Here is a 27,573-nt window from a genome sequence, read left to right as displayed (position 1 = left end):
TTCATCCTCCCACTGAGGAACAGTTGATCCATCATCTCCCAAATATATGAGGATAGAGCTCATTACTGTTCCATGAGTCCCTACTCGAAAATGTGGCATCTATGTGCTCAAGCTGCGAGTATCACTTGCTGATTCCACAAGCTAATGAGAATCTTGTTATCTCCATGGATAATGAATGGTGGACTCCACATGACAGCGTGCTAACTGAATTAATCATTCATGACCAGGCTTCTATGATTTGATGCATGTGCGGCATATTCAGTTTGACATGGGCTGGGTATGGTACAGTGCGCTACAAACCTGTCCACGACCAAGACTGTCTTCTCACTGGAGCGTGTTTCTCTCTCAGAGAACGTTCCTGAGGCCTTGCCTTGCACAAATCAGCCCTCTGCTGTGCACACATCACTCAGCCAAGATGGCAATGTTGCAATGCTATTTTTGAGGCTCAGAATGTGAAAACTGTGTGCATCTCATGTATATCTCATGTATATTATGTGATTTATGAGACACTTTTTTCCAAATTTTATAAGGTGGCTCCTTGCACATATTGAAGTAATTCAGAGTTTAGTGGCACTAAAAGCAAGTCAAATTTTCTCCCAAACAGATGAGGTTTTAAGATTAATGCTCTATCAAATTTTACATCAACAAAACTGACCTCCCTACCCTAAACCTTAAACCTAACCAAGTGTCATAAAAAGCAAATGTGAGATGAAAAATGCAGTTGCTTAAGGAACAATGTGATTTTCTTGTGCTTCAATGACACTTTCGGCTCGCATGTCAATTTGAGTGCACTTCAGGACTCATACCCCAGTCCATTGCGTTGCATGTGCAATGCTCTATGAGTTGAGATACTGTGCAATTTGATTGCCCTGAACAAGCTGGTTAATATAGTTGGTTATGTAAATCCAAACATTAAAATGTAACGCTTACAAGTCATGCGCTGTAGTAAAAATGTTTTTGTATCATATAAGACAGCATTGTGTGAGGAACAGAGTGAAATAATGTTTATGATTTGTGTGAAAGTGAATAAAAGTGATTGATGTTGTAGCACATCAAATGTCAATTTTACCACTAAAATGCTGTGATATGTACAAAAAGCCATGCAAATTCATTTTTGCAAAATGCAGGTATAGTAACATGTTTCCATGAAATCAGGTTGGGTGTAAGATCTGGCAAAGGTGGTGTTCATCTGGTTTGGCTAGTTCAGCAGGGAATACAAACTTGTGCACAATCTTAATAACTTAGACCTTCCATTAAATGTAAGCAAATTATAATTATTACACCCTAAACATTCCCTTTACAGTTGCTATTTGGCATTTATAATTAAGAAAATTACTCTTGTTTCAAGTAATGTAACCGTACCATATTTGTGTTGATATTTTCAGAAATTTGGGCCCTTTAATAGCAAATCTAGTTCATAAGCACACATTCTGACACGCTTTGTAATACACTTTCTCTTTTTTCTCCTTATTAAAATTCAATATAAGTATCCATTGACTGGTGGCTCAAGCATATTTCCACAGTTATAGTCATTGACTTTACGTACCCAAGAATTGTTACTTTCTGTGTATTAGTAAGATATCTTCTATACTTTCTATGTAGTGGGAATAATCATATACAGTAATTTTCAGTGCCTGATTGTCATATTAACTATATGCAATGCATTTTCATAGTAACTACTGCACACAAAGTACAGACAGAATTGTAATATCACACGTGTCATTCCATGAGGAGCCAAATGTCTCCCACAGACTCACTGCAAAGTTATCAGATGCACCTGGTGCTGCGACTGACTCTTTGAAAAAGGCCCATCTGGAAATTGTGCCCTTCACTTGTTTTTGTTAACAGAGAATGAGCTACTTTGTCGTAGATGCCGGCAGCATGCGAAAATGTCAAATTGCACGTTTTGTCACTGCTGCTAAACAATAAGCAAATTCATTTTTATCAACATAGGAGCACAAAAACTGAAGTAAATCAATATTCTACCACTTCTGAATAAACAGCTATTTAATGAGGCGTAGCAGTTCTGTAAAACACTTTGCCAGAATATCCCCACACTCATATAATGCACAGATGGGTGAGTAATGTTTAACAAGACATATGAATTTGGAGGGTTGTAGTCAAGTCTCAAGATACCGAGTCTGAGTCTTCACTGCTCAAGTCTAAGTCCAAGTCACCAATATTGTGTCCGATAATAAATCTATCTATCTATCTATCTATCTATCTATCTATCTATCTATCTATCTATCTATCTATCTATCTATCTATCTATCTATCTATCTATCTATCTATCTATCTATCACACTATTGTTTATATGCTTATACAATAATCAAGGAAATATTGATATAATATAAAAAATCAAGAAAATTACTTTCCACTGTAAACGACAGTTTACCATTTATTATTAAGTTTACTTGCCATTTATTTGAAGTTGATATATTTCTTCCCAGGTATAGTCCTCTATTGTTATATTCACGTGATTTTTCATGGATGGATGGATGTTTGTCCTTTTTACAATAGGATTACTTAACTGCTTTAGCCTTTATTTGTGAAAAACTCACATCACAAAGCCAGTCCCCCTCTCTATGTAAAAATGCACCTGTCACAAACGCATGAACACACGTCAACATGATCTTATGTTCCCGTCAGTGGCGAATTCTCAGGGCCGGCAAAGTCTTCTCTACTGGCCTAACATGCCAAATTAATAAATATTTTTCATCGTTTCATTCTCAATCACCTTTTTGCCTATGTATTTTTAATCTACAAACAAAAAGAGAAAAATGAAAATTTATCCTGTCAGAATTTGTTTCTTGATGCTTACAAGCAAGGTGTGACAACTGTTTCACAAATTGTATGCCCGAAGCAGTGCGTGAGTCTGAGCTCCACCGCATCAGGTCTTCACAATTTCCACAGAATCCCTCAACAGTGCAAATTAATGGGCAACTAAAGTCAGATTGTCAGATTCATCAGCCAGTCAGATTGAGTTATTTGTTCTTGGTGGGTGTGATCTTTAGGATATGTCCTGGTCGATGCCTTCTTGCTGGCCTTGAGTGATGCAATCACACATTAAGTGATGTAGGTAATTTGAAAGCGAAGAGGGCAAGATCTTCATCAATGCTGTTATCACCATTGAGAAAGAGATCCTAATGGATTTACAAACACTAGCTGTTCTGCACGACCGTCCGATTGCTTAATTTATTAAACAGGATAGGAGGACTGATTTTCACTTCAAGTAAATTGGTAATTTGCATTGTTATAGCAACATCAGGAGTTTTCGAAGTGTAAATTAGGCTGCTGGAGCATTCAGTGTCGGATCAAGTTTTGAAAAGTCGTTCTGCGTTCTGAACTGGGAAAGTCGTATTTTCCAACTTCCTACAGGGAAAAGTGCAATTGAATACGCTTGAAATTCTCAACTCCGATTTCGCCGAGATGCAGGGGCATGATGTCACACAAACATGTCGACGCTCAAGGAGATATACAAAGTAAGTGATAAACATTCACTTTATTATGTAATATCGAAAAATAAGTTAATTTCCACATTACATGATATTAAAGCTTGTTAAACAAACGCCTGCAGAAACAGGTGTATATAACATGGTAAATCATATTCTCTTGTGATAATCGGACACCTGTAATTGGACACAATCAGTTGGGTTGCTAGGAGACATCTCTAATGAGAGTCAAACCCCTGCTAAGCTAACGGGAGCATTGCGGTTTTGGTCATCTTCCAAATAGCGTGGAATGGAATGAATTTATGGTCGGAGATATCAAGTAGGAATATCCCACATCCAACTTGAATGGAACGCAGCTTAACCTTGTACCCTGACAAAGCTAAATTTATTGCAAGTAACATATAAATCACAAATATTATTAGATAGATTTTTCCAGGTATTCATATGAAAAATTATGATTTTTGACATTAATTTCACAAAACAGACATGCTGCTGATAAAATTAGGCTTGCTTGAGCATTCAGTGTTGTTTCAAGTTCTGGCTTTCGTGCATGGATGTGTTTTTAAAATGTCAGTTGGTATTATTAGTTGACTGCCACGTAATGTATGATTATTCATTGTGAAATTGTGTTTTCTTAATGGCATGAATCACACTGAAGGCCTAGACTTAAAATACATGGCTCGCCGCTGGTTCTCGCTATAATTGTAGCTCGAAAATAATGATTTACGATATTGTTCCACATATTTTCTGCGTATTTGCCGCAACAAAGATTCTGAAAAATCCTTTATGTGTTCTAGACAAACTTATACAGGTTTGTTTTCTACTGAGGTGAAAGCTTTGAGAGGAATTGAGTCGCAACGTGTTAACAGTTTTTGTCATTTGATTTGCTCATGTCTCTTACATTGTCAGTGAGCATCAGAATAGAATTCTTACAGTATGACTTTAACCATGTATTATGCACAAAACGGCGAGTTGATTCCTCAAACTCCAATTTGTATTCTCCCTCGCTATACCACGTCTACAGAAGCAGAATGTTTGTATGAATAAACAGAGTTATTTTGCGTTATTGAAAATTTTATTGAGAGTGCACGTCCAGATTTGAGCGAAAGCAAAGGAAATCCACGTGCCAACGCAGAGATTCGTGCTCGCACGACCGGAAGGCCTACATGGTATGACATACTTATGATCTCATGCCATAAAAATGCAGAATGCAAAAGTTAACAGTTGTAATGAGTCCTCTCCTCCAAGTCAGAATGCACCCAATGCTCAAGTCCAAGTCCGAGTCATTAGTGTTTAAATCTGAGACAAGTTATTTGTCATCAGTACCCTGGACTCGAGTACTACAACACTGGTGTGCACTGCCTCCAAAATGATTGCAAATTGATATTTCCCCAACAACAGTTTTCTAATAGACCTAGTTTTGGGTCGATTCCTGCGGGAAATTTCATTTTCGGCATTGCTGATAATAACCCTAAAGGACCTGCACTCACAAACATGTGCACCTAAGCAACAAAGTAGAGGCAGTGCTTTATTGTCAATACAGTCACAGCTAAAGGGCATTATCATGCAACAAAAGGCCCAAAAATAAAATGTATTTGAAGTGAAGGAGTCTGGCTATATGTTCCTCATTTTCATATCTTTTTCATCAGTGCTTAGATATGCTAATAAATGAGGAACAGCCTCATGTGTCTGAATTTCCCATTCATTATAAAATTTTTCATATGAACTATTCATGAAAAGAAGATCCCACTTGTGCCCTCTTGCTCTGAACAAAGAAATTCAAATTAAGGTCCTTGTTTAACTAAACTAATTACCCACACACCTACAGTGCATCATGAATTGAGGATCTCGGATACGATAGTGACATTTCCTTTAATGAGTCCACAGACCTTGGTTGGTAGTAACTAACTGGATAGATGATATTATCATGTTTGTCTGAGTAGATTTCTCACCTACATTATAATTCAGGGCATGTCTGCTCACTCTCTGGCTGCTGGTGGTTGAATATACCGGCTGTTGGGAATAAGAAACGTATGGAATCCTTGTTTAAATATTTACTTGAGGTGGAAAGACAGCCAGCATCGTGTTGAGTAAGACCAATCTCATTTGCAGCATTAGTGAAGACCCATGTGATGGCTGAACGAATGAGAAAGGGATCTCTCTCTGTTTCTTTTGACAGGCTTGGAGCTAATTTGTAAGCTTACTGCCTAATACGAATTGAAAATCTCTAAGGAAGATTTGAATATATATCTTCACAAAGTCCATTAAAAAGTGTGAAAACAACCCAGTCAACCCGGTTAATATGACATGCCATAACATGCTTAAATTAAATTAAGGCTGTTTTCACACTTGGCTCAATTGATTTGTCCAAACTCAGGTTCAATTCCGCTCCTCGTCCCTTGCCCCAACATGTCTCTTTTTACTTTGTATTATTGGGCTCAACATTGAGTACATAAACATGAGTAATAGACTGATTTCCTCAGTTAATTTGGGATGACTTCAAGACTTTAACACCAAAACATACAAAATCACTTAGTTTAACTATTGACCCACAACACTTACTCAGTTTACAAATTTTAACAACTAATAATTCTAAACATAATAACTAATATTGGCATTGTATTCTTTAATTTTCTGTTTTTTTGCATAATTTCATGTACAGCTGCTTTGAAAAAAAACACCTGTTGTGAAAATCATTATACAAATAAATTTGACTTGACTACTTGACTTATTCAGTAGCACCTTGTGCAATGTATGCTTGGACAGACAGATAAAGACTGTTGTTCGACTAAGCAAAAAGCAGCTGTAGCACGACTGTAACATAGCATGTAAACGTATTGACTGGGAAAACATGTAGATGCATTGTCCTTTCATTTTGGCCGATGAAAGGTTTTGTTTTCTATGTAGTTCATTTAATTAATTTATTTATTTATTTTAAGAGAGTGTTGTCCATCCTTTGATCAAGAAATGTAGGTGTCATTCAGTGAGGAGGATCGCAGTCCAGCTGGAAGTTTATGGCAGGTAATTTTGGTGAACTCCATCCTGAGCCCATGCTTCAGACAGTGGCTCATGAAGAATCCCATGTCTTTGAGTTTACATCAATTAATCAACTGTGAAGTCCATCTAAGTAGACTGAAGTGAACTCTGGCTGGCACATGCTGCAGTTGGTCATCAATACCCAGTGACACAGTGGGAGTCAGACATCAGGCAGGACAGAGATGGATCTGGCAGGATCTGGAATATATCCCAAGGTTGAGGCAGGTAAAGAAATAGAATAAAATTTGCGTAGATGCCATTAACTTTAAAGCAGAGTTAAAGAATAAGAGAAGTGTTTCTGGTTCCAGCAGACCTAACTAAAGCAGTATAACTATGAATTGAGGGATAAATTAGGTGTATGGCTTAATAGATAAATCTTTAATCTAGACTTAAATTGAAAGAGAGTGTCAGAGTTCCGAACACTGCTAGGAAGACTATTCCATAGTTTAGAAGCCAAATATGAAAATTATCTCTCTCCTTTTGTTGACTTAGATATTCTCAGTAGTGTTAAAAGGTTTTGCAATCATAGTGAGCATGATGGATAGGATGATGGATAGTGTGAAAGAAGTTGACTAAAGTACTTTGGAGCTAGACCATTCATAGCTTTGTAAGTAATTAACAGAATTTTAAAATTAATATGAAAATTAACAGGTAGCCAATGTAATGCCAACAAAATGGGGCTGATATGATCTTTTTTCTTGGTTCTAGTTAGCTCTTTATCTGCTGCATTTTGAACCAACTGAAGTTTATTTATTAAACCTGCTGGACATCCACCTATTGATGCATAACACTAATCTAGTCTTGAGGTAAAAAATGACTAATGAATTCGTTTTTTGGTATCAGAAACAGATAGCATGTGTCATAGCAATATTTCTGGGGTGGAAGAACGGCGTTTTACAAATATTGGAAATGTGTTTTTCAAAGGTTAGATTGCTATCAAATATAACACCTAAATGTTTTGCTCTAGAAGTCGACATTACAGTACATACATTAAAAGTCAAATTGTATTTTAACATCTTATTTTTTGAGGTTTTTGTTCCAATAAATAGTACCTCTGGTTTATCGGAATTGAGTAGAAGGAAATTTCTAACCATCTAATCTTTGTTATCATTTATACACTGTTAATTTGGAAAATTTTGAAATTTTGTCGGGTTTCGAAGAAATATAAAGTTGGGTATCATCGGCATAACAGTGAAAACTAATTCCATGGTTTCTGATCTCCATATATATATGGAGAAAAGCAGAGGCCCTAAAACTGATCCCTGTGGCACTCCATACTTAAATTTAATTTGATCTGACAGTTCATTTACACAGACAAAGTGGTAGCGGTCAGAAAAATAGGACCTAAACCAAGCTAATGCCTGTCCACAAATGCCAACATAATTATCAAGCCTATCCAAGAGAATGTCATGTCATGATCTATGGTGTCAAAGGCAGAACTAAAATCTAAGAGCAATAGAAATAGAAAAGAATTCGTGATCAGATGATAAGAGCAAGTTATTTGTAACTCTAATAAGTGCAGTTTCTGTAAACTGATGGGGCCTAACTCCTGACTGAAATTCTTCATATACACCATTTCTCTGTAAAAAATTAACATAGTTGGGAGTACATTTGAAATCGGTCTATAATTAGCCAATTCTCCCGAATCAAGCTGCGGTTTCTTGATAACAGTATGATAACTGCCAGTTTAAAGTTTCTTGGGACTTGCCCTAAGGATAATGATGAGTTAATAATTCTGAGATTACAGAAAATATCTCTTTTAGGAGTTTAGTCGGTATTGGATCAAACATACATGTTGCTGATTTTGAGGTTTTGATAGCACTTCCTGACCTATAACAGTGAAGGACTGAAGTTGCTCATAGGGAATCATTTTAAAATACCTACTTTGTAGTGTTGAGTTCAATATGCAGGTGAAATAAACACTGGCGTGTCACCTCACATTGTTCAGATTATGCACACAACACCCAAGGCCAATTGTGGTTTAATTAATGTGAATACCTGCCGACGGAACACAAACTACAATCTCATGAACACTTGTGTTTATTCTAATTTCTCAAAAATTGGACTGGTGTTGTACCAGTCTGATTCTTGCGAAATTGGAATAAACACAACTAGTTCATGTGGTTGTAGCTCAGTCAGACTAAAGCAGTTACATGATATTCTATTTAATACGAACTATTAAAGTGTAACTGTAGCTAGGAAACATCTTATCAATAGTCGTTCACTTCAGATAATAAAACCATAATACTTTTATGTCAGTTGCAAACTTTACTGGTAACCACATGACCTGCTGGGTAAAAAACGTCTTAAACCAACCTAAGCTGGTTTGCTGGTTAAAGCTGGGTTTTCAGCAAGACAATATCCCAGACTCCCATTTTGAAGCAGTGTGCATTCAGAAATTCAGAATTCAGAAAACAGCTTTTGCACCAACCAAGCTAACTGAACTCTGATGTGGAAAAGACTGGTCCAAACCAAAACCACACTACAGTGGAAGAAGCCAAACGCTCCTGAATGAATTAAAGCACCTTGAGTGAATGAAGCCTGCATTTATACTACGTGTTATGGTACGTGATAGCTGTGCAGTATGTGTAAACCTCACTCCCCTGACCTTAAGAGGCGCACTAGCAACTGAAGTTAAAGGCTGTGGCCTTTATCATCGTTAGTGCACCCACCTCCCATCCCGGCTGCCACCGGTTCAAATCCCACTTGGAGTGGGTTGAGCAATACCGGTTACAGTTAATAAAGAACCTCACATCCAAGCCACACCCACAATTAGTTTTAACCAATCATTAATGCTTTTCGATTAGCCAAGTTCTCCTTGGTCAAGAATTACAGGAGAAATATCAATGAAAAACATCACTTTTTTATTATAATTTTCTTAATTAAAAAAAATATTTTTAGGCTCAAAGGTGCCATTCACATCCAGTGCATTTTAGCACTAGTCTGCGCTGTTTTAAAATGGTGTTGTTTGTAAATATGCTAGATCGTCATTTTTGACAGAGGGTGCAGCTTTTTTTTAAATGTCAAGTTAAAAGAACGTCAACATTTTGACCCAGTATGTATAAATTAGCCATAACAGGTCGTGATTCCAGGTTAGTCTGGATCAAATTTTTAGGAAACAGACAAAGCAACACAATAATGGTAAAATAAAAAGCCTTAAAATCTGAATTCAAAATTTTTATTGTTAAGTGTAAAAATCAAAGGTGATTTTTCATTATTTCATTATTTATAAATAATGTTGAAGCATTTATCAAAAATGAACAGTGAAACTGATTTAACTCTTCATTTCCATTTTCAGGTTCAGCATGTGTCCACATGAGAACTCCGCAAATCAAAGGTAGTTTGAAGTGAACAGCCACCATCCTTACCTTCAATCTCAAGAAACAAATTTGACTGAAACCTCTCAAAATTTCTTTAGAAAACGCCTGGAGTGTAAACCGATTAAGAGAACACAAGCGAACCGAAGGCGCTAAGGATTATGCCAATATAGGCTCCTGGGTTTGTGCATAATCTGAAGGTGCAGTGTTTGTTCCAGTGTATTTGAAACCATGGCCAACCACCATCACAACAACATTTACCAACAGGGAGATGGAGACAGCTATGGGACTTACGGCCAAGGAGGATCGGATAGCTACGTTTATCAGACTGACTACCCTCCCCAGGAGGAAGATGCCGCCAGTGATGTCACTGAGGGACACGATGAAGAAGATCAGATATATGAAGGGGAGTACCAGGGCATTCCGCACCCAGACGAAGTCAAGGCTGCCCGAAGGGTGGCGAGGGCAAAAGCGAGAACCGTGACAGACACAATATCAGAACAGGAAGAGCTGGCGGAACAATATGAGGACATAATGGAGGACTGTGGACATGGGAAGTTCCAGTGGACTCTGTTTGTGGTGCTGGGCTTAGCTCTCATGGCGGACAGCGTGGAGTGCTTTGTAGTGGCCTTGGTGCTGCCCAGCGCAGAGAAAGACATGTGTTTGTCCCACGCTGAGAAGGGAATGCTGGGTAAGTAACTGTTTTAATTGCTCTGTTCGAATTAGAATACTACCATATTAACTTAAAATGTATGCAGTTGGGGAGACTGGGGCTAGTTTTTGTCAATCATTTTCAGGTGGTATGTATTTGTGTAATGAGGGAGGGTGTGGTGAAAGTGACTAACACCTTTTATCTAGGTGTGCATAATTTAACTGACATTGAAAAGTCAAATATTTTAAAATGCCTTTAAGACGGATGCAACAACCTTCAAATAGCTAAACTATTTAGGCATGACCACCGGACAATCAAACGTTTTTTTTGCGAATAGTCAACTGGGGTGCAAAAAATGCATGAAGAAGAAAAGGTGCAAATTAACTGCCAAAGACTTGAGAAGAATTAAATGTGAAGCCACCAGGAACCCATTATCCTCCAATGCAACCATATTCCAAAACTGCAAACAGAAATTTCTGGAGTGTCCAGAAATACAAGGTGTCAAGTGCTCAGAGACATGGCCAAGGTCAAGAAGGCTGAAACACAACCACCGTATTAGGCTGAAGTGTCAAGATTGAGCAAAGAAATACATGATTTGTCAAAGGTTTTATGAACAGATGAAATGAGAATGACTCTTGTTGGACCAGATAGATGGGACCGTGGCTGGATCACTGATGGACACAGGGTACCACTTTGAGTCAGGTGCCAGCAAGGTTGAGGACGGGTACTGGTATGAGCTGCTATCATTAAGGATGAGGTAGGTAGTTGGACCTTTTCGACCTTTTCGAGTTGAAGATGGACTGAAACTCAACTTTCAAACCTACTGCCACCTACTGTTTCTGGAATGTACTTTCTTCAAGCAGTGGTACAGGAAGAAGTCCTCAGCATGGCCATGATCTTTATGCAGGACAATGCTCCATCACATGCATCCAAGCACTCCACTGCTTGGATAGCCAGCAAGGGCCTTAAAGATGCCCAAATAATGACTTGGCCCCCTTCCTCACCTGACTTAAATCCTACTGAGAACTTGTGGGCCCTTTTCAAACATGAGATTTACAATGAGGGAAGACAATACACCCCTTTGAACAGCATTTTGGAGGCTGTGGTTGCTGCTTCAGCGAAAGTTGATCGTGAACAGATCAAGAAACTGATAGACTCCATGGATGGAAGGCTCATGGCAGTTATTGAAAAGAAGGGTGTATTGAAATAAATACTGAATATTTTTGAAAGGCCAAAAATTTTATTTAATTGTCATTTTGTGTTACTTATTTGTTGCACCTACTCTAAAAATTGAGAATAAACAATTGAGTTGGGAGAAATTCTTTATGTAATTTAGTTTAGGAAAAGGTAATGTATGAAAACACCAAAACATTGTGTTGGCCAACAAATATTGTAATTCATATATAAAAGTAAATTACATGATAAATGTATATATATATATATTTATATATGTATTGATGCCATTTTAAAATTTTTAAAGGTAACAGCCATGACACTGCAAATCCTTGCCACTCTTTGTTTAGGTGATATTGATGTGTGTGCTGAAGTGTAGTGTATTCGAATGAAGGCCGTCTGTGCGCGTCAGGGAGCCAAAATGAACGAGCACACTAGTCGGTGAAAAACGACTGAGTCAGCAGTAGCCCCGACAGATCGATAGCTTCTCTCCTGACCTTGCTTTTATACATAAACCACCCCTCCCTCCCTCAATCTCTCCCTCTCTGCAGTCACCATCAGGTTATATATATCATGAACTTTTTCATATTATTAAAGAGATAGTTCACCCAACATTGATAAATTACATGTTGTTCCAAACCTGTATAACGTTCTTTCTTCTGAGGAACACAAAAGGAGATGAGAGGAAGAATGTTAGCCTCAGTCACTGATAACTTTAGCAGCTTTAATAAGACATCAAAAGCCGACCATTAACACAAAAATGATCAAACTCATCAAATCTTTATATAGGTAATTGACAAATAAGGTTGTCCAAGGTGATAAAAATTAGAAATCTTTTAAAAATCTACTTTTTTTTTTTAAAACACGATATAATTTTTTTTTTATGTTTTAATTATTTACGTATTGTTTGTTTGTCACACACACACACAACCGGGACAAAATATGCCATTTAATAAAATGTCAAAATATCAGATTTTTTTTATCTTTATTCTCCTTTAGTTTTGTAGGGTCAAAAGGGGTCCTCTGTTTTCTGTTTTTTTTTTTTTTAAAATAAACAACAAAATAGCTAGTGGTATCGCTGTCCTTTTCAGCATATCGTGTCGCCGTTTTGCGGCCCTCTTCAGCCTGTTGCAGCACATTTGGCATAAAGCGGAGGCCTGTTTCAGCTTAAAACAGCCCATTCTGCCCCATTTTGTGGCCGGTCCACCAGAAAAAGTCTCTGTTCTCCCTTTTGCCAGTTTGCCCAGGTCCATAAAATATATAATATTCATTCTGTGGAGACTTGGAAACATTTATGAAATTACTTTTACCCCTGATATTTTTCCTTTTAGCCTAGCTGTGTCCATCTTGACATTATTGCAGTGAGTGACTCACACAAAAACGATAGATCCAAGTGTATCTGTTTGCATTCAGTAGGACTACCAGGAACACCCACTACACGACATGCCTACTCCCAAGTAACACCCCCCTTGGATCATAAAGCCAAGCTATTGGCTGAGATAACTTGGTTAGTCATATTCAATAGCCATATGACTCATGTTATCTTAACTATGTACAAATCACTTTTAAATTATGTCACATTATGATATTATGTATTCAAAGATATACATGGTCAAATTAAAAATTTCTCTAATCTGTTTTCTCAAGTTAGCCTATAAACTAAGCAGCTTAGCTTAGCTAACCTTAGCTTCTTCTCCTCTTAATTTTCATCACGTTTTCCCCTCGTAGTCGCCCCCTAGTGATACGGTGGTATGATTGTGTGCAATGGAACTTGTTAGTTGCAGAATAATCAATCATTTTATATATTTACACTACAATTGCAGCAGGATTACAAGTTTTTAGAGGGGGCATAACTTGTAGTGGTTGTGTCTTGTAGTAGTTTTACAGGACACAGACAGTCCCTTCTCGACAGAGCCAGCTTTAATTTGAAAGCACGAATACCCGCGGATGAGCACAAGAGCTGAATTATGCTACGGCGTTTTTTTCAACTGCATCATCTCACGCCGTATGTTGAGTCATTTACATAAAGTAATTGCTGGCCCGCCGACTAGTAAAAATTTGTAGTTGTGCAAGGCCTACCAGGAACATTCAGAGTGTATAATTTTTTTTGGCATCAAGCATGAATGTTGAAGATGAGCCAGCCAGATTTTCAGTCTACTCATTTTTGGCCTCTGTCCCACACGGCACTACATTTCTCTGAGGAGTATGCCCTGATTTACAATGAGAACATTTCCCTTTGAAAGATCTCCTTAAAGTGATATTTCACTCAAAATCGAAATTGCCATCTTTTACTCACTCTAATGTTGCTCTAAACCCATATCACTTTCTTTCTTTCGGAGGACAAAAAATAGTATGTAAGCCTCAGTCACCATTCACTTTCAGTGCATCTTTTTCCATTCGATGAAAGTGAATGGTGACTGAGGCTGACATCTGCCTAACATCTCCTGTGTTCCACAAAAAAAAAAAAATAAAATTCTAATTTGAGTTTAGAGAAACATGAGGGTGCATAAGTGATGACAGAATTAAAATTTTTAGATGAACTATCCCTTGAACACTGGATGCAATGAAGAATGAATTGCAGCATTAACTTAGCATTTATTTGTCATTATCACAAATTATCATCTAAAAAAGTTTGCTAGATTTACACTGCTAAATAACACAGTCTATGAAAAAGGTCTATAGGACACTGGGATGCTCCTCATGCTGAGCAGTGGGGGATAATGTCAGCTCAGGTCCATATGTTCAGGACCATAACTGAGAGGATGATGCCTTCACTCTTCCACCGGTCATACACCAAACTCCCCCACCACACGGCCATCTGTACTCCACGTCAGGCCCTGGTGCTTCAGGACGGGAGTGAAATTATAGTCGTCTATGTGAAACTTTAGTTATGTTACAGTGGTGCAGTTGTTAAAGTAGTTGAAAAATGAAAATTCTGTTATAATACACTCACACCCACATTTTGTTCACACCAGTTTGACTTTCTTTCTTCTATAGAACACAAAAGGAGATCTTTTAGACAGAATGTCAGTTTCAGTCACCATTCACTTTCATTGAATGGAGAGAAAAAAAAAGATGTCATAAAAGTGAATGGTGACTGAGGCTGACATGCTTTGATTAAAATCTCATTGTTTTTTTCCATGGAGGAAGGAAAGCCATAGGGTTTTGAGGTTTAAAACAACATGAGGGTTAGTAAAGACAGAATTTTCATTTCATTTCAACAGTTCCAGCCGTATTAAAAGAACTGTTTTGCATTCACTTTGACCCACATCTATTACATCACTTCTGAAGACATGGATGTAACCACTGGAGTCTTATGGATTACTTCTGTTTCCTTTATGTGATTTTTGGAGCTACAACATTCTGGTCACCATTCACTTGGATTGTATTGACCTACAGAGCTGAGATGTTTTTCTAAAAATCTTTGTTTGTGTTCTGCAAAAGAATACCCAGATGTGTTCTGCATACACATCTGGGATGGCATGAGGATGAGTAAATTATGAGAGAATTTACATTTTTGGGTGAACTATCCCTGTTATATCCCTATAATCTGGATAGACTGGAAGAGGTTTTTATGAAAAAGTGGCATTACATAAAAAAATTAAAGCATAGATACAAAGACAAAATGCATCACACATATCTCAGTAGCTAAATCGTAATAAAAACTGGAAAGAGTTTTAAATTCTATGCAAGTCTTCATCAAACTTCTATACAAAGCACTGCATATGTTGAATCACAGTTGCAAATTAAATATTAAAGGGACAGTTCACAAAAAAAAAAAAAAAAACACTCTGATCATTTACTCACCCACATGCCATCCCAGATACATGCGTGTATGACCTTATTTCATCTGTAGAACATGAACAAAGATTTTTAGAAGAATAGCTCAGCTCTGTAGGACCATACAATGCAAGTTAATGGTGGCTAGAACTTTGAAACTTCAGAAAGCACATAAAGGCAGAATCAAAGTGCCACTGGGTTTCAAATGATTACTTTTATGCTGCCTTTATGTGCTTTTTGAATTTTCACAAGTTTCAAAGAAAGTCATACACATCTGTGATGGCATAAAGTTGAGTAAATGATGAGGGAATTAAAATGTGGGGATGAACTATCCCTTTAAAGAAAATAAAACAATAAATGCATTTCAGATCATGTCTGAATTGTGTATAATTTCTAAGACATTTTTAAAGCGTTAATCTACCACGATAATGATAATATCTTTATCTGCCATTTTAAGACATTTAAAAAAGGTTTACATTTTTGCCAGTTCTTTCATAGTTCTATCAAGTGAGCGCCCCACTAACATTTACTAAAAGTGTTACGACAGCCAAGTAGCACACCTGTGAGTCCTGCTATAGCCTCAAACACCCACTCTCAGTCATTAAGATTGACCATAACTGTAAAACCTTTTATTGCAATTACTTAATCTCATGGCTGCTCATTTAATGTTACTTCCTCGCCATTTCTGGAACAGCATTAGTTTTCATTTGATTCGGCTTGTTGGTCACTTGAGTTCCAATCTTACATATTTCTGCTATGTCATGTAAATACACTTGCACAATCATCTTATACATCTTATTAGAGAATCATGGTTTAAAGCAGCGAGAGCAAATTAAATTATTTCCCATACTGACAGGTAGGAAAAAAGGCAGAGTCTGCCCTCTAGAGGTACTTAAAACACTTTTATTATTTACAGTATTTTGTGTTATATCAAAATCTGTAAAATGTTAAAATAAATATTTTCTTATATATTAATAATAAGTTTATTTGTTTGTGTGTATTTTATCTGTTATTCTTACCTGGTTTAACGTCTTTCCTGCAGGTTTGATTGTATTCTTGGGAATGATGCTTGGGGCGTTTATTTGGGGTGGTCTGGCTGACAAAGTGGGCCGACGGAAATGTCTGATCATCGTCCTGGCCATGAACTGCATTTCCACCTTCTTCTCATCATTCGCCCAGGCGTACAGCTTCTTCCTGTTCTTTAGGCTGTTCTCTGGCATTGGGTAAGCTAGATAGAAATGGCAAAGAATAGGGGGGAAGTGACCTTAAAGGGAATAAAGGGGGAACAAAGATTCTTCTCTATAATTGTCTGTTTTAAACATATTCTTTCCAATTTACCATCAAGCCCTTGGGTAAAATAGGAATGTCCAGGCTTTTCACCTCCTACTTTGGCACAACTGGCTAACTTAAGGGTGAACTCAGTCATTTTTTCCTTATTTTAGGTTAAGGTTTTACTCCTTTTAATGAATTACAATTTTGAAACATGTATATAATCTTGATGACTCACATGAGCTGAAGACTCATATCAGAAATGTTATAAAAAGCTGTCATGGGGGCTTCCATGTTAGGATCACATGACCAGCCGAATACTATTTGCTTAATCTCAGTCTGCCCTGTTTTTGGAAACTTTCACTTGTGGGTTAAATGAATATTCCGGGTTCAATACAAGTTAATCTCAATCAACAGCATTTGTGGCATAATGTTGATTAACACACACATTTTTTATTTATTTTTTTTTTTGACTCATCCCTCCTTTTCTTAAAAACAGTAATAAAAAGAAAATCTAGGTTACAGTGAGACACTTAAAAAAGGAAGTGAAAGGGGACAATTTTTGGAGGGTCTTAAGGCAGAAATGTGAAGCTTATAATTTTATAAAAGCACATATATTAATTCTTATTTTAAAACGCATGTATTATTTGAGCTGTAAAGTTGTTTAAATTGTCATTTGTACAGCCATTCTAGGGTTTGTTGACATTACATCGTCATGACAACGAAGTTGTAAAATGGGCTTTAACTTTGCACAGAAAAGGTTAGTAAGTGACTTTATGACACTACAATCATGTTTCCATATTGTTTACATCTTGTGGCTATACTTCTGAAAGAAAAGAAATAAAGTGTACTTTAACGTTAAAAAAAAAAAAAAAGCCCCCACTGAAAGTGCCTGACTGTAAACCAGATATTTGCGTCTTTTTTTTTTTTTTTTTTAAAGAAATGGAGGGGCAATTCTAAATACATTTTTGTTGTAATCAATATTATACCACAAATGCTGTTGATTGAGCTTTACTTGTACTGAACCCAGAATATTTGTTTCAATTAATCATGACTGTGAATAGCGATTTTCTACAATGGCATCTTTAACTGAAAAACATTCAAACGTTTGATGATGCTATTTGTATCCAGCCCCCTAGGTGTCAGTGTAAGTCCAAGACAACATGAACCAAAACTTAGTGCACCTTTAAACCAAGCAAGGTTACACACACACAAAGGTTGATCTACAAAATGAGTTTCAAGTGGACTAAGTTCAACTAAAGTAATAAAAGTAATTGAGTCAAGTCAGAAATGTAATATAATATGACTAAATCAACCTGAAAAGATTAGGTTACTCCAACAAAATGGTCACAATAACAAAACAAACAAACCACTTCTTACAATGTAGGTGGAAATTACAGTGCCGGATCTGCCTCTAGATAAATATTCACTCTTTAAAGTGCCCTTCTCTTGTGGCTATTTAATGAGGTTTTATGCATAACAGAGCATTAATGAAAAGAATGATATGCCATATGAAAGTGGCAAACAGAAACAGACACAGGCTGATGTGTTCTTTAAGTAGGTTAAGTAAATTATCCATGGCCTTGTGATCTTTTGCAGTATTGGGGGCTCTGTCCCAATTGTGTACGCATACTTCTCTGAGTTCCTGCAGATGGATAAGAGGGGGGAGCATCTCAGCTGGCTTTGCATGTTCTGGATGATGGGAGGCATCTATGCCTCCTTTACCGCCTGGGGCATCATCCCTAGATATGGTAAATACACACACACACAAAAAAAAACTTCCACAAGTTACAAGAAATAGTACACATCATAAATGCAACAAATTGTGGAGTTGTGGAAAAACCAGATGTTTTTTAGATTGTTTAAATAATGAACAACTTACTTGGATGTGTTTTGCTGTATTTCAGGTTGGGGTTTCAGTATGGGCACAGAGTTCCAGTTCCATAGCTGGAGGGTGTTTGTACTGGTCTGTGCTCTCCCAGCAATCATAGCTTTTGTTGGGCTAATGTTCATGCCGGAGAGCCCACGCTTCCTGCTGGAGGTACACAACCTTCTCTTATATCAAATGTAGTTATATTAATTCGAAATACATGTGCAATTATGGTTGTCTTGGTGTTAAATCAGTTAGGCCAAATACAATTAAATCAATCAGGACAGATCCAAACTAACTGGCTGTGAATATGTAAAACCCTCACAACACAAGCCATTATAAGTAATATTCTGACAACTATGAGACTTTCTTTGGTTCTTTTAGCATGCAAAACATGATGAGGCCTGGATGATCCTAAAACAGGTTCATGACACCAACTGGAGAGCAAAAGGAGAACCTGAGAGAGTGTTTACTGTAAGTTTCATAATTGTTAAGAGCTGATTTTCTTGTTAATGCGTTTTACCTGGCATCTACATCTACACTGGTAAGTTGATCAACAAAGTTGATCATGTGTGCTTGATACTGTAAAAACACTGGTCCACCATTAGATTGTTGAGAAGACTGGTTTTATCAAAGAAATGCTCATGCATCACTGAATTAATATTGTCCAGGTAACTCAAATTAAGACTCCAAAAACACAGGATGATGAGTTTATTGAGATTCAAAGCGCAACTGGAACTGCTTTCCAGCGATGGGTGGTTCGGACTCTGACACTGACCAAGCTGGTAAACCTTATAACTAATAGTATTTCAGCACCTTAAACATTATTACAACTCCTTTCAACTTACTATATATATATGTATGTATTTGTGTGCAGATCATCAGGAATGTTTTGTCCCTCTTCGGTCGTGATCTAAGAATTGCAACTCTGCTAATGGCCATCATTTGGTTCACAATGGCATTCAGGTATACCGCTTTCAATCATTTGTCATTTGTCTGGAGTAACAAAGCACGTGTGCACTGACAATTTTATGCACCAAAGAAAATAAATCCAAGATAAACTTAGAGAATTGTAAAACGTGTTGGTTGTTCTATTTTGTAGAAGAGCCTTAACAATATACCTTGACTTTTCAGTTACTACGGCCTTTCAGTGTGGTTTCCTGACATGATCAAGCATCTACAACATGAGGAGTATGAATCCAAGCTGAAAGTATTTCACAGGGAGAAGGTTGAACGATTTCATTTCAACTTCTCCTTGGAGAATCAAGTTCATAAAGAGGGACAATACATCAACGACAAGTACGTTCTGCACACTGTGACATGAACATCATCCATGATATCCATTATCCTCAAATGCTTTCATAATTGGTAAGTAGCAGTATCTCAAAGTGTGTTATGGACTTGCTTGCAGGTTCATCAACATTGAGATGAAGTCAATGAAGTTTGAAGACTCTCTGTTTGTGGATTGTTTCTTTGAGGACATTATATCCACAGAAACATTCTTTGAAAACTGCACCCTCCGTGACACTGTGTTCAATAAAACAGGTAAGAGATATTTGGCCTGAAAGTCTTACCCACAATCTAGTTGTCCTGGGACACCAGGCTTCACTTATTCTTCATAATTTCCACAGATTTATATGAAGAGAAGTTCATTGACTGTACATTCGAGAATGTTACTTTCCTGCACAACAAGACAGGATGCCACCTGGACTATGATGAGGAGAATGACGTTCTCATCTACTTGGTCAGCTTCTTAGGTAGTTTGGCTGTGCTGCCTGGAAATATAATCTCGGCACTCTTCATGGACAAGATTGGAAGAATCAAGATGATAGGTAACCTGAACCTATATGTACTGCAAAAAAATGCATTGTAGTGTAACCTAAAAATGTGTTAACATCAAAATAAACAATTTTATTCAAGCCAAAAATACTATTAAATATGATAGTCTAGTCTAAGATGATTTACTGGTCTTAGCTAATCTGTTAGCCTGGTGAAGACCAACTTGTGAAACCAGCTAGGGCTGCGTTTCACAAAAGCACCATAAACCTAATAGATCGTAAAACCATTGATGCCAATGGTCTCTATTATCAACTTAAGCTAACAATGCTTTTGGGAAATTCAGCCTAGACCAGCTGAAGACAAGCCTGGCCAGGTTGGGAGACCAAAAAGACCAGCTGAAGACAAGCTTGGCCAGGCTGGGAGACCAGCTGAAGACAAGCCTGGCCAGGTTGGGAGACCAGCTGAAGACAAGCCTGGCCAGGTTGGGAGACCAGCTGAAGTCCAGCTTGGCCAGGCTTGGAGACCAGCTGAAGACAAGCCTGGCCAGGTTGGGAGACCAGCTGAAGTCCAGCTTGGCCAGGCTTGGAGACCAACAATACCAGCTGAATACAAGCTTGGCCAAGTTGGCAGAACAGTTAGAACAGCTGAAGACCAGCTAGGCCATCTGAATATAATATAATATAAAAACCTGCTTGGCCAGGCTAAGACACTAGCAATACCAGCTAAAGACCAGCTTGGCCAGGCTTGTAGACCAGCTAGACAAGCTGAAGACCAGCTTGGCCACTTAAACTATTATAAGAGATAGTATAGATATTTTAGAACTAGTGGGTAGCAATCCAAGTAGCTAATGTTTCCGCTACTCACAAGATTCTTTGAAAATATCCTGTCCTGTTTTAAAGTACATATGCTTCTCATTGCAGGGGGTTCAATGCTTATATCAGCTGGCTGCACCTTCTTTCTGTTCCTGAGCTTCAGTCAGGCAGCCATCATAGCCTGGCAGTGTCTTTTTTGTGGGGTTAGTGTAGCAGCATGGAACGGTATTCAGGTCATCACCGTTGAGCTCTACCCCGCTTCAAAAAGGTATTACTAGTGTAAAAATATTATGTCTTGTGAAATGTGCTTTAGCTAAATGCTCTTGAACCTCAGTAGGCTAGGCTAGGCTAGAAACTCCCTGGTTCAGTTTCCTTTTATTGTGCTCCTGGCCTTAATTATTTTGAATGTGTGTACCACCTCTATTTTTAATTTCCAGGGAATACATATACTATTTGTAATGTACACCTTGAATGCATTGTAAGTCCTTGTAAATGAAAGCAATGAAGTAGCCATTGCAGCATTGCATTGTTATGCTAATGATCTATCTCAACCCCAAAGACAACCATTAGCTACCCTTAAAAGAAATGTAGTTTCCGCTAACTTGATGCAAACTTGCCGCAATTTCACCACTCTTTAATTTTCACATGCAAATGACCTTTGCAGCAAATTCTTCATTGTTGCCAAAGGTTTGCTGCAGGTTCACCACTAGACGTGAAGATCTGCAAACTTTTTGGCGAATAACAAGCTCATTTGCATGTGAAAATAATGAGTGGCGAATTTGTGGCAAGTTTGCGGTAACTCTAGATTTTTTTGTAAGGATTGTTAGCAGTTTAGTATTGTCTTTTTATGGTCTCTTCTCAATTTAATTTACAGAGCCACCGCGTTTGGAGTCTTAAATGCCACTTGTAAGTTGGCGGCCATATTGGGGACATCAATATTCGCCTCATTTGTAGGCGTTACCAAAGTTATCCCCATTCTCCTGTCTTTTGGTGCTCTGGTTGGTGGCGGAGTTTTGGCCCTGAAACTGCCCGAATCCAGGGAGAAGATCTTGCTGTAAGAATTTAAAGCCAAAACATTGGTGCATCCCATTAGACATGACTATTAATATGGATTTAACAACTGCAGGCATGTGCAAAATTGGGTTTATTAAAAAAGTTGAAATTGCTCCACATATTTACAAGAGATTCTGCTTCAGAATATATGTAATATTGTGTAAAAACTCCAATGTTCAACTCCACGGACCAAATGATGGGTATGTCCCTAGTCAACCATTAATGTAAGGATTTGCCTGATATTTAATAGATGTTAAAGGAGCCTGCTGGATAATTTGCAGCCTCAAATGCAGGTTAAACAAATATAGTTTTTATATAGCACTAGTTATATAGGTCCAGCAACCATCCAATGAAAAAAAAAATCCCAGATTTTCTTGGATTGGGTAATAAATTAAATTCTATGTTGACAAGTCATAGAACTCACAATCCTGTGCCATTTCTTGGTGGAACAATTCAGGTACTGTTGAAGATTTTCTTGTTTTCTTATTCTTGTATTCTGCCTTGCCACAAACAGCTAGCTTCTTACCCTCTGCCTTTGCTTATAATATAACCTCTGCTAAATAAACTTTTGTTTCTATCCTTTTGTTCACCAAGTTTTCAATGTCAATGAGCATTATTTTAATGTTTTTCGTCAATTGTTCCTGTACGTTTGGATACTCAGTGCCGAAAGTGAGTTTTGAGTAGTGTTTTTTAGGTCATGGCAGAAGTCAATACTTGTGCTTCCTTCATGTTTTTCTTTTCTTTCTTTCTTTTTTTTTTTTAATTAACTGTAAATGCACAATTTTGTCAGTGCACCTTAAAAAGCTACAGTATGCTATTATTATTATTTTGTCACTTTACCTTGCCTTTCACACTAAATGTGTTTTTTCTTAGTCTCTTTTTCTATCGCTCTCTATCTCTCTCTTTTAATATATTCATTTTTATAATTTTGAATCCTGTGAAATCCTGATTAACTTAAGTGAACAAAAGCTAGTTAACTTGGACAGCGGTCCATGAAATGTATTGACCAACTTGGACTTGTGGTTCACAGGGCCACACAGCTGTACTTTTTGTTAACTGAGTTGCATGTGTGTAATGTTTGTGTCTTTTTGTCAATGTGTTGTTGGCAGCAAAATGTCTGGATGGTTTAATGTAATGTCTCACTGCAAATAAAACTGGTTAGATCATAGGCACTGGTTACCTGTATCATAAGTTTAGATCTATTTTAATGACTCTCTTCCACACAAATCAGTCGTTATGGAAGTAAGAATTCACCATAATTTATAAAGCTTCATAAACAAAGTTGTGCATTCCATTAATTATATCACAGCTTTGCAAGACAAATTATGTACAATACATGAACCACTATGAAACCAACATGATCAAACAATTCATAGGTTGATCCATTAATGAAATGAAACAAGATACTGTATATATTACAGTGAAATATGTACTTTCTATTAACTGATCTCCTTCTACAAAAAGAGCTTAACAGTGCTGTTAAATGTGTGAAATAAATGTTGTAAAAATGACATTTCTGGGTTCACGTAACAAGAAAAAAAATGTGTGATTAATAATTTAATTTGTGCTAACTAATGCATAATAGTACATTTTGAATAACAAATTGTAAGTTTATTTGCAAGTTTTTAATTTATTACATTTTACATCTTAATTTTTACATATTCATTTGAAAACACTTTCTGTCTGTCACAGAAATAGATTAATTATATGTTGTTTTCTATTCTGAAGTTTTTATTTTGTGACTAAATTATGAATTACAAAATAAATATTTATGTGTTCTGATTTGCATGCTTTTTTTATTCTGTTGGCTGAATATTTACACTGGCAGAGATTCAGCCTCGATTCTGCCAGCCAGCTCATTCTGTTCTGGGCTTGGAGTGACTGTGTGAAAGATGTAACAACAAAACGGAGAAACTGAGCTGAAAAAGAGTCCTTTTTCACTTGGTTGACAGGTTTCAGTTTTTAGATATAGAAGCTATTCGGTGCTCACGGTCACTGGAACTGTGGGAGTGGGCATGTGGTCTATGTGGGTTTTACGATTGACAGCACTGTTGAGTGTTTCTATATGTATTAGAAAAACTATGAAAACATGTTTAAAGATTTTTTATTAAAACATATATCCCAAACACTTGTCCTGTATTTAACTAGTCTGACAAACTGAAAATCCCACACCAAGCCATTGGTTTATCCAATGACCATTTTTACATGAACTTTACAAGAAACCGAGAACTCTGATTTACTTCCACCATTTAAGGGATTAAGAGACAGTGGTTTAACACACCCATATTACTCCTGGAGAATGCAGCTTAATGTGGCCATGTAAACATAAAAGCGTCTTTCTTAAAGGTTTTCGAAAAAAAAAAAGCTGTCCGCATGTGCATGAACAGAACGGATAACAAGCGTCATAGGATGGAGCCCAACAACAATTCAGCACAGTGGAAAAAATTTAATATTTCTGTGACTACAGTGGGAAAAGCACATACATTATAAACTATTCCCATTTATATACAAAAATGTAAAATATCGACTGTCCGTCACGTATGTGTATATGCACTTGTACATTGGGGGAATCCCGGAGTTTTGCGAAAGATGGAAGCCCCACTATTGCAGTGCAATACTGCTGTAGGTCGCGAAGAAAAATAACGTAAATTAACACAGTAACAACTCTCTAAATATCGACTGTCCACCACGTATGTATATATGCACTTGTACATTGGGGGAATCCCGGAGTTTTGCGAAAGACAGAAGCCCCACTATTGCAATGCAACACAGTAACAACTCTGGAATGTCTCAAATATAGCAAAACAACAGAGAATAAATAACGACGTCATCCTCGGATGCCATGTTGTTATTTAAACAAGTGTCACAGGGAAATTATGTTGCTGTGGAGAAAACTGATTACTGACCAAGCCACATGTATTGGGTGTAAAGAGTATGCCACTTATTCATTGTATGTAAATGGGAATGCCACTTTCTCACAATAATGTCAATGTGGCTGTGCTGGACTGGTCGGAATGCTCAAATAAACAGAGCAAAGATTTGATAACGCTACCGAGGCAAGGTGTTAACACTTTATGAGGGAACCAACATATGAATGGCTAACTTACTCCTTCTTTCTGCCTATTAATTTGGAATAAATAAAGTATTTTAACATAGAAAAACTGCATACTACACCTTTAAAGATACTGGTCCAAAAATATGAGGCAACATTAAACACTTTAGACTGCACAAGTGATATTTAGGTGTGTGCAGTTATTTAGTGCACTCAATTGGCCTTTTATGTGAAAAACAAGCAGATTAGCAGAATACATTTATGTGTAAATCGCTACTGAAATATAAATTATTAATTACGTAAATGCGTAAATTATCCCATGGAATTCAATGTGCATTCATATTAACTTAGCTTTTTTTTTTTTAAGGGTAGGCACAAAATACTTTTTCTGTTCTCACAATACAATGTCATATATCTCCTGATTTGCAGCACCTCTGTCTCAAGATATTTTGTTTTGATTCACACTCAGGGTGCAAAATGCTGCACACCACGAGAGAAGGGGGAAAAAAGTTTTTCCCATGGGAATGTTTAGAGAAGGGACGGTTTAAGAAGTTATTTCTAAATGACATCTATGACACCAGTTTAATCAGTGTTTTTTGGAAAACTGAAAACTAAAAAACAAAGTCTGATTTTTTTATTAATTTAATTGATGTCGGGCACATGAGAACACTTGGTCTAAAACTGTGGATTGTGGTGGGAAACTAATACATATCTCACCCACAACACTTCTGAGATGCCAAAGACCACCACAGTCCTAGCACCTCTCAGTTGGGTGAGGGTGAGATCAGGTTTAGGTCATTTCGCAGTCACAAAGGTCATGCTGGGGCCTTGAAAGGACATGTTCTTGTACAAAAATTATGTTAGCACGAATGTCTTAACAATGTGCCCCAACACATAATATGACTTACCACTTTGGGTGAACTATCCCTAAGGAATAATAATAATAATAGCTTTATTTGTATAGCACCTTTCAGACATAAAATGCAACTCAAAGTGCTTTACAATATAAACAGGCATTCAGAGATGATAAGTCATGTGGGTCAGTTGGCTCAACAGAAATTTATAATTGTGTATCATCTGTATATCTATGGAAGCATATATTGAACTTGTTAATGATGTAGCCTAACAGAGGCATATATAAGGAAAATAGCAGTGGACCAAGACATCTTCCTTGTGCAATACCAGACGGCAAGTTATGCTAATAGGATACATGAACACCAGTTTAATATAGCATTTTCTATCGTTATAGGATCCAGTTAGCACTATCTGATAGACCCATTTTTCAAGAAGATTGATTAAAATAGTATGGTCGCTGGTGTCAAATGCTGAACTTAAATCTAATAGAATGAGAATTGATACTTCATTCAAGTCAGTGGCACGTCTGAGATCATTTATTATTTTGACTAAGGCCATTTCTGTACTGTGGTTGGATCTAAAACCAGATTGGAACTTCTCTAAAATACTGTTCTCATAAAGAAAGGTATTAAGTTGATGAAAAACGCTTTCTCAAGGACTTCATAAAAGGTAGGTTGGATATAGGCCTGTAATTATGAATTATTTAACTATGTTTTCATCTAGATTTTGTTTCTTTAATAAAGGCTTCACCACCGCAGTCTTAAAGGCAGTGGGAAAAATAGTTTCTAGTGAAGTGTTAGTTTTCTTTAGAAGAGAGGGAGACATACTGTCATATACATAATTTTTTTCACATTTTGCAATGCCCAATTCCCACTACTTAGTAGGCCCTTGTGGTGGTGCGGTTACTCACCTGGCAGAGGTCAAGTCTCAGTTGCCTCTGCTTCTGAAACAGTCAATCCACACATCTTATCACGTGGCTCATCATGTATGACAGCACAGAGACTCCGCATGAGGAGGCTTATGCTACTCCCCGCGATCCACGCACAACTTATCACGAGCCCCACTGAGAGTGAGAACCACTAAATGCAACTACGAGGAGGTTACCCCATGTGACTTGACCCTCCCTTGCAACTGGGCCAATTTGGTTGCTTAGGAGACCTGGCTGGAATCACTCAGCATGCCCTGGATTCGAACTTGCAACTCCAGGGGTGGTAGTCAGCGTCAATACTCGCTAAGCTACCCAGACCCCCTGTCATATACATTCTTGAGGAAATTGCTAGGGATTGGATCGAGAGTGCAAGTGGATGAGGATGTTTGAGCTATAATCTCACGAAGGTCAGTATGTGAGATACTGGTAAAACATTTTAAAGTAGGAGGACTTCTATGGGGTGTGTCACCAAGCTTATTAGCTGTTCTACTAATGTCTAAACCTAATTAAGACAACTAAGGTTGCAAACTCCTCACATCTCTGA

At 37.4% G+C, this 27,573-nt stretch overlaps 1 protein-coding gene across 1 annotated transcript in view; it reads left to right on the top strand.

The window, feature by feature from the left end:
• LOC127640087 (synaptic vesicle glycoprotein 2B-like) overlaps positions 1–23,362 on the top strand; it is a 36,115-nt gene extending 12,753 nt beyond the window's left edge. Inside the window, exons 2-13 of the mRNA XM_052122482.1 lie at positions 9,788–10,497; positions 16,454–16,634; positions 18,280–18,431; positions 18,588–18,721; positions 18,935–19,024; positions 19,222–19,335; positions 19,428–19,516; positions 19,685–19,849; positions 19,962–20,095; positions 20,182–20,382; positions 21,250–21,409; positions 22,016–23,362. Of these exons, the coding sequence (XP_051978442.1) occupies positions 10,038–10,497; positions 16,454–16,634; positions 18,280–18,431; positions 18,588–18,721; positions 18,935–19,024; positions 19,222–19,335; positions 19,428–19,516; positions 19,685–19,849; positions 19,962–20,095; positions 20,182–20,382; positions 21,250–21,409; positions 22,016–22,199 (2,064 nt within the window). The 5' untranslated portion in view covers positions 9,788–10,037 and the 3' untranslated portion in view covers positions 22,200–23,362. The remainder of the gene's footprint in view (positions 1–9,787; positions 10,498–16,453; positions 16,635–18,279; positions 18,432–18,587; positions 18,722–18,934; positions 19,025–19,221; positions 19,336–19,427; positions 19,517–19,684; positions 19,850–19,961; positions 20,096–20,181; positions 20,383–21,249; positions 21,410–22,015) is intronic.
• The last annotated feature ends 4,211 nt before the right edge of the window (positions 23,363–27,573 follow it).

The sequence above is a fragment of the Xyrauchen texanus genome, chromosome 49 (assembly GCF_025860055.1).
Source record: "Xyrauchen texanus isolate HMW12.3.18 chromosome 49, RBS_HiC_50CHRs, whole genome shotgun sequence".
Classification (NCBI taxonomy): Eukaryota; Metazoa; Chordata; class Actinopteri; order Cypriniformes; family Catostomidae; genus Xyrauchen; species Xyrauchen texanus.
The sequence above is the reverse complement of the archived record's forward strand: the minus strand, read 5'-3'. Positions and strand labels throughout refer to the sequence as shown.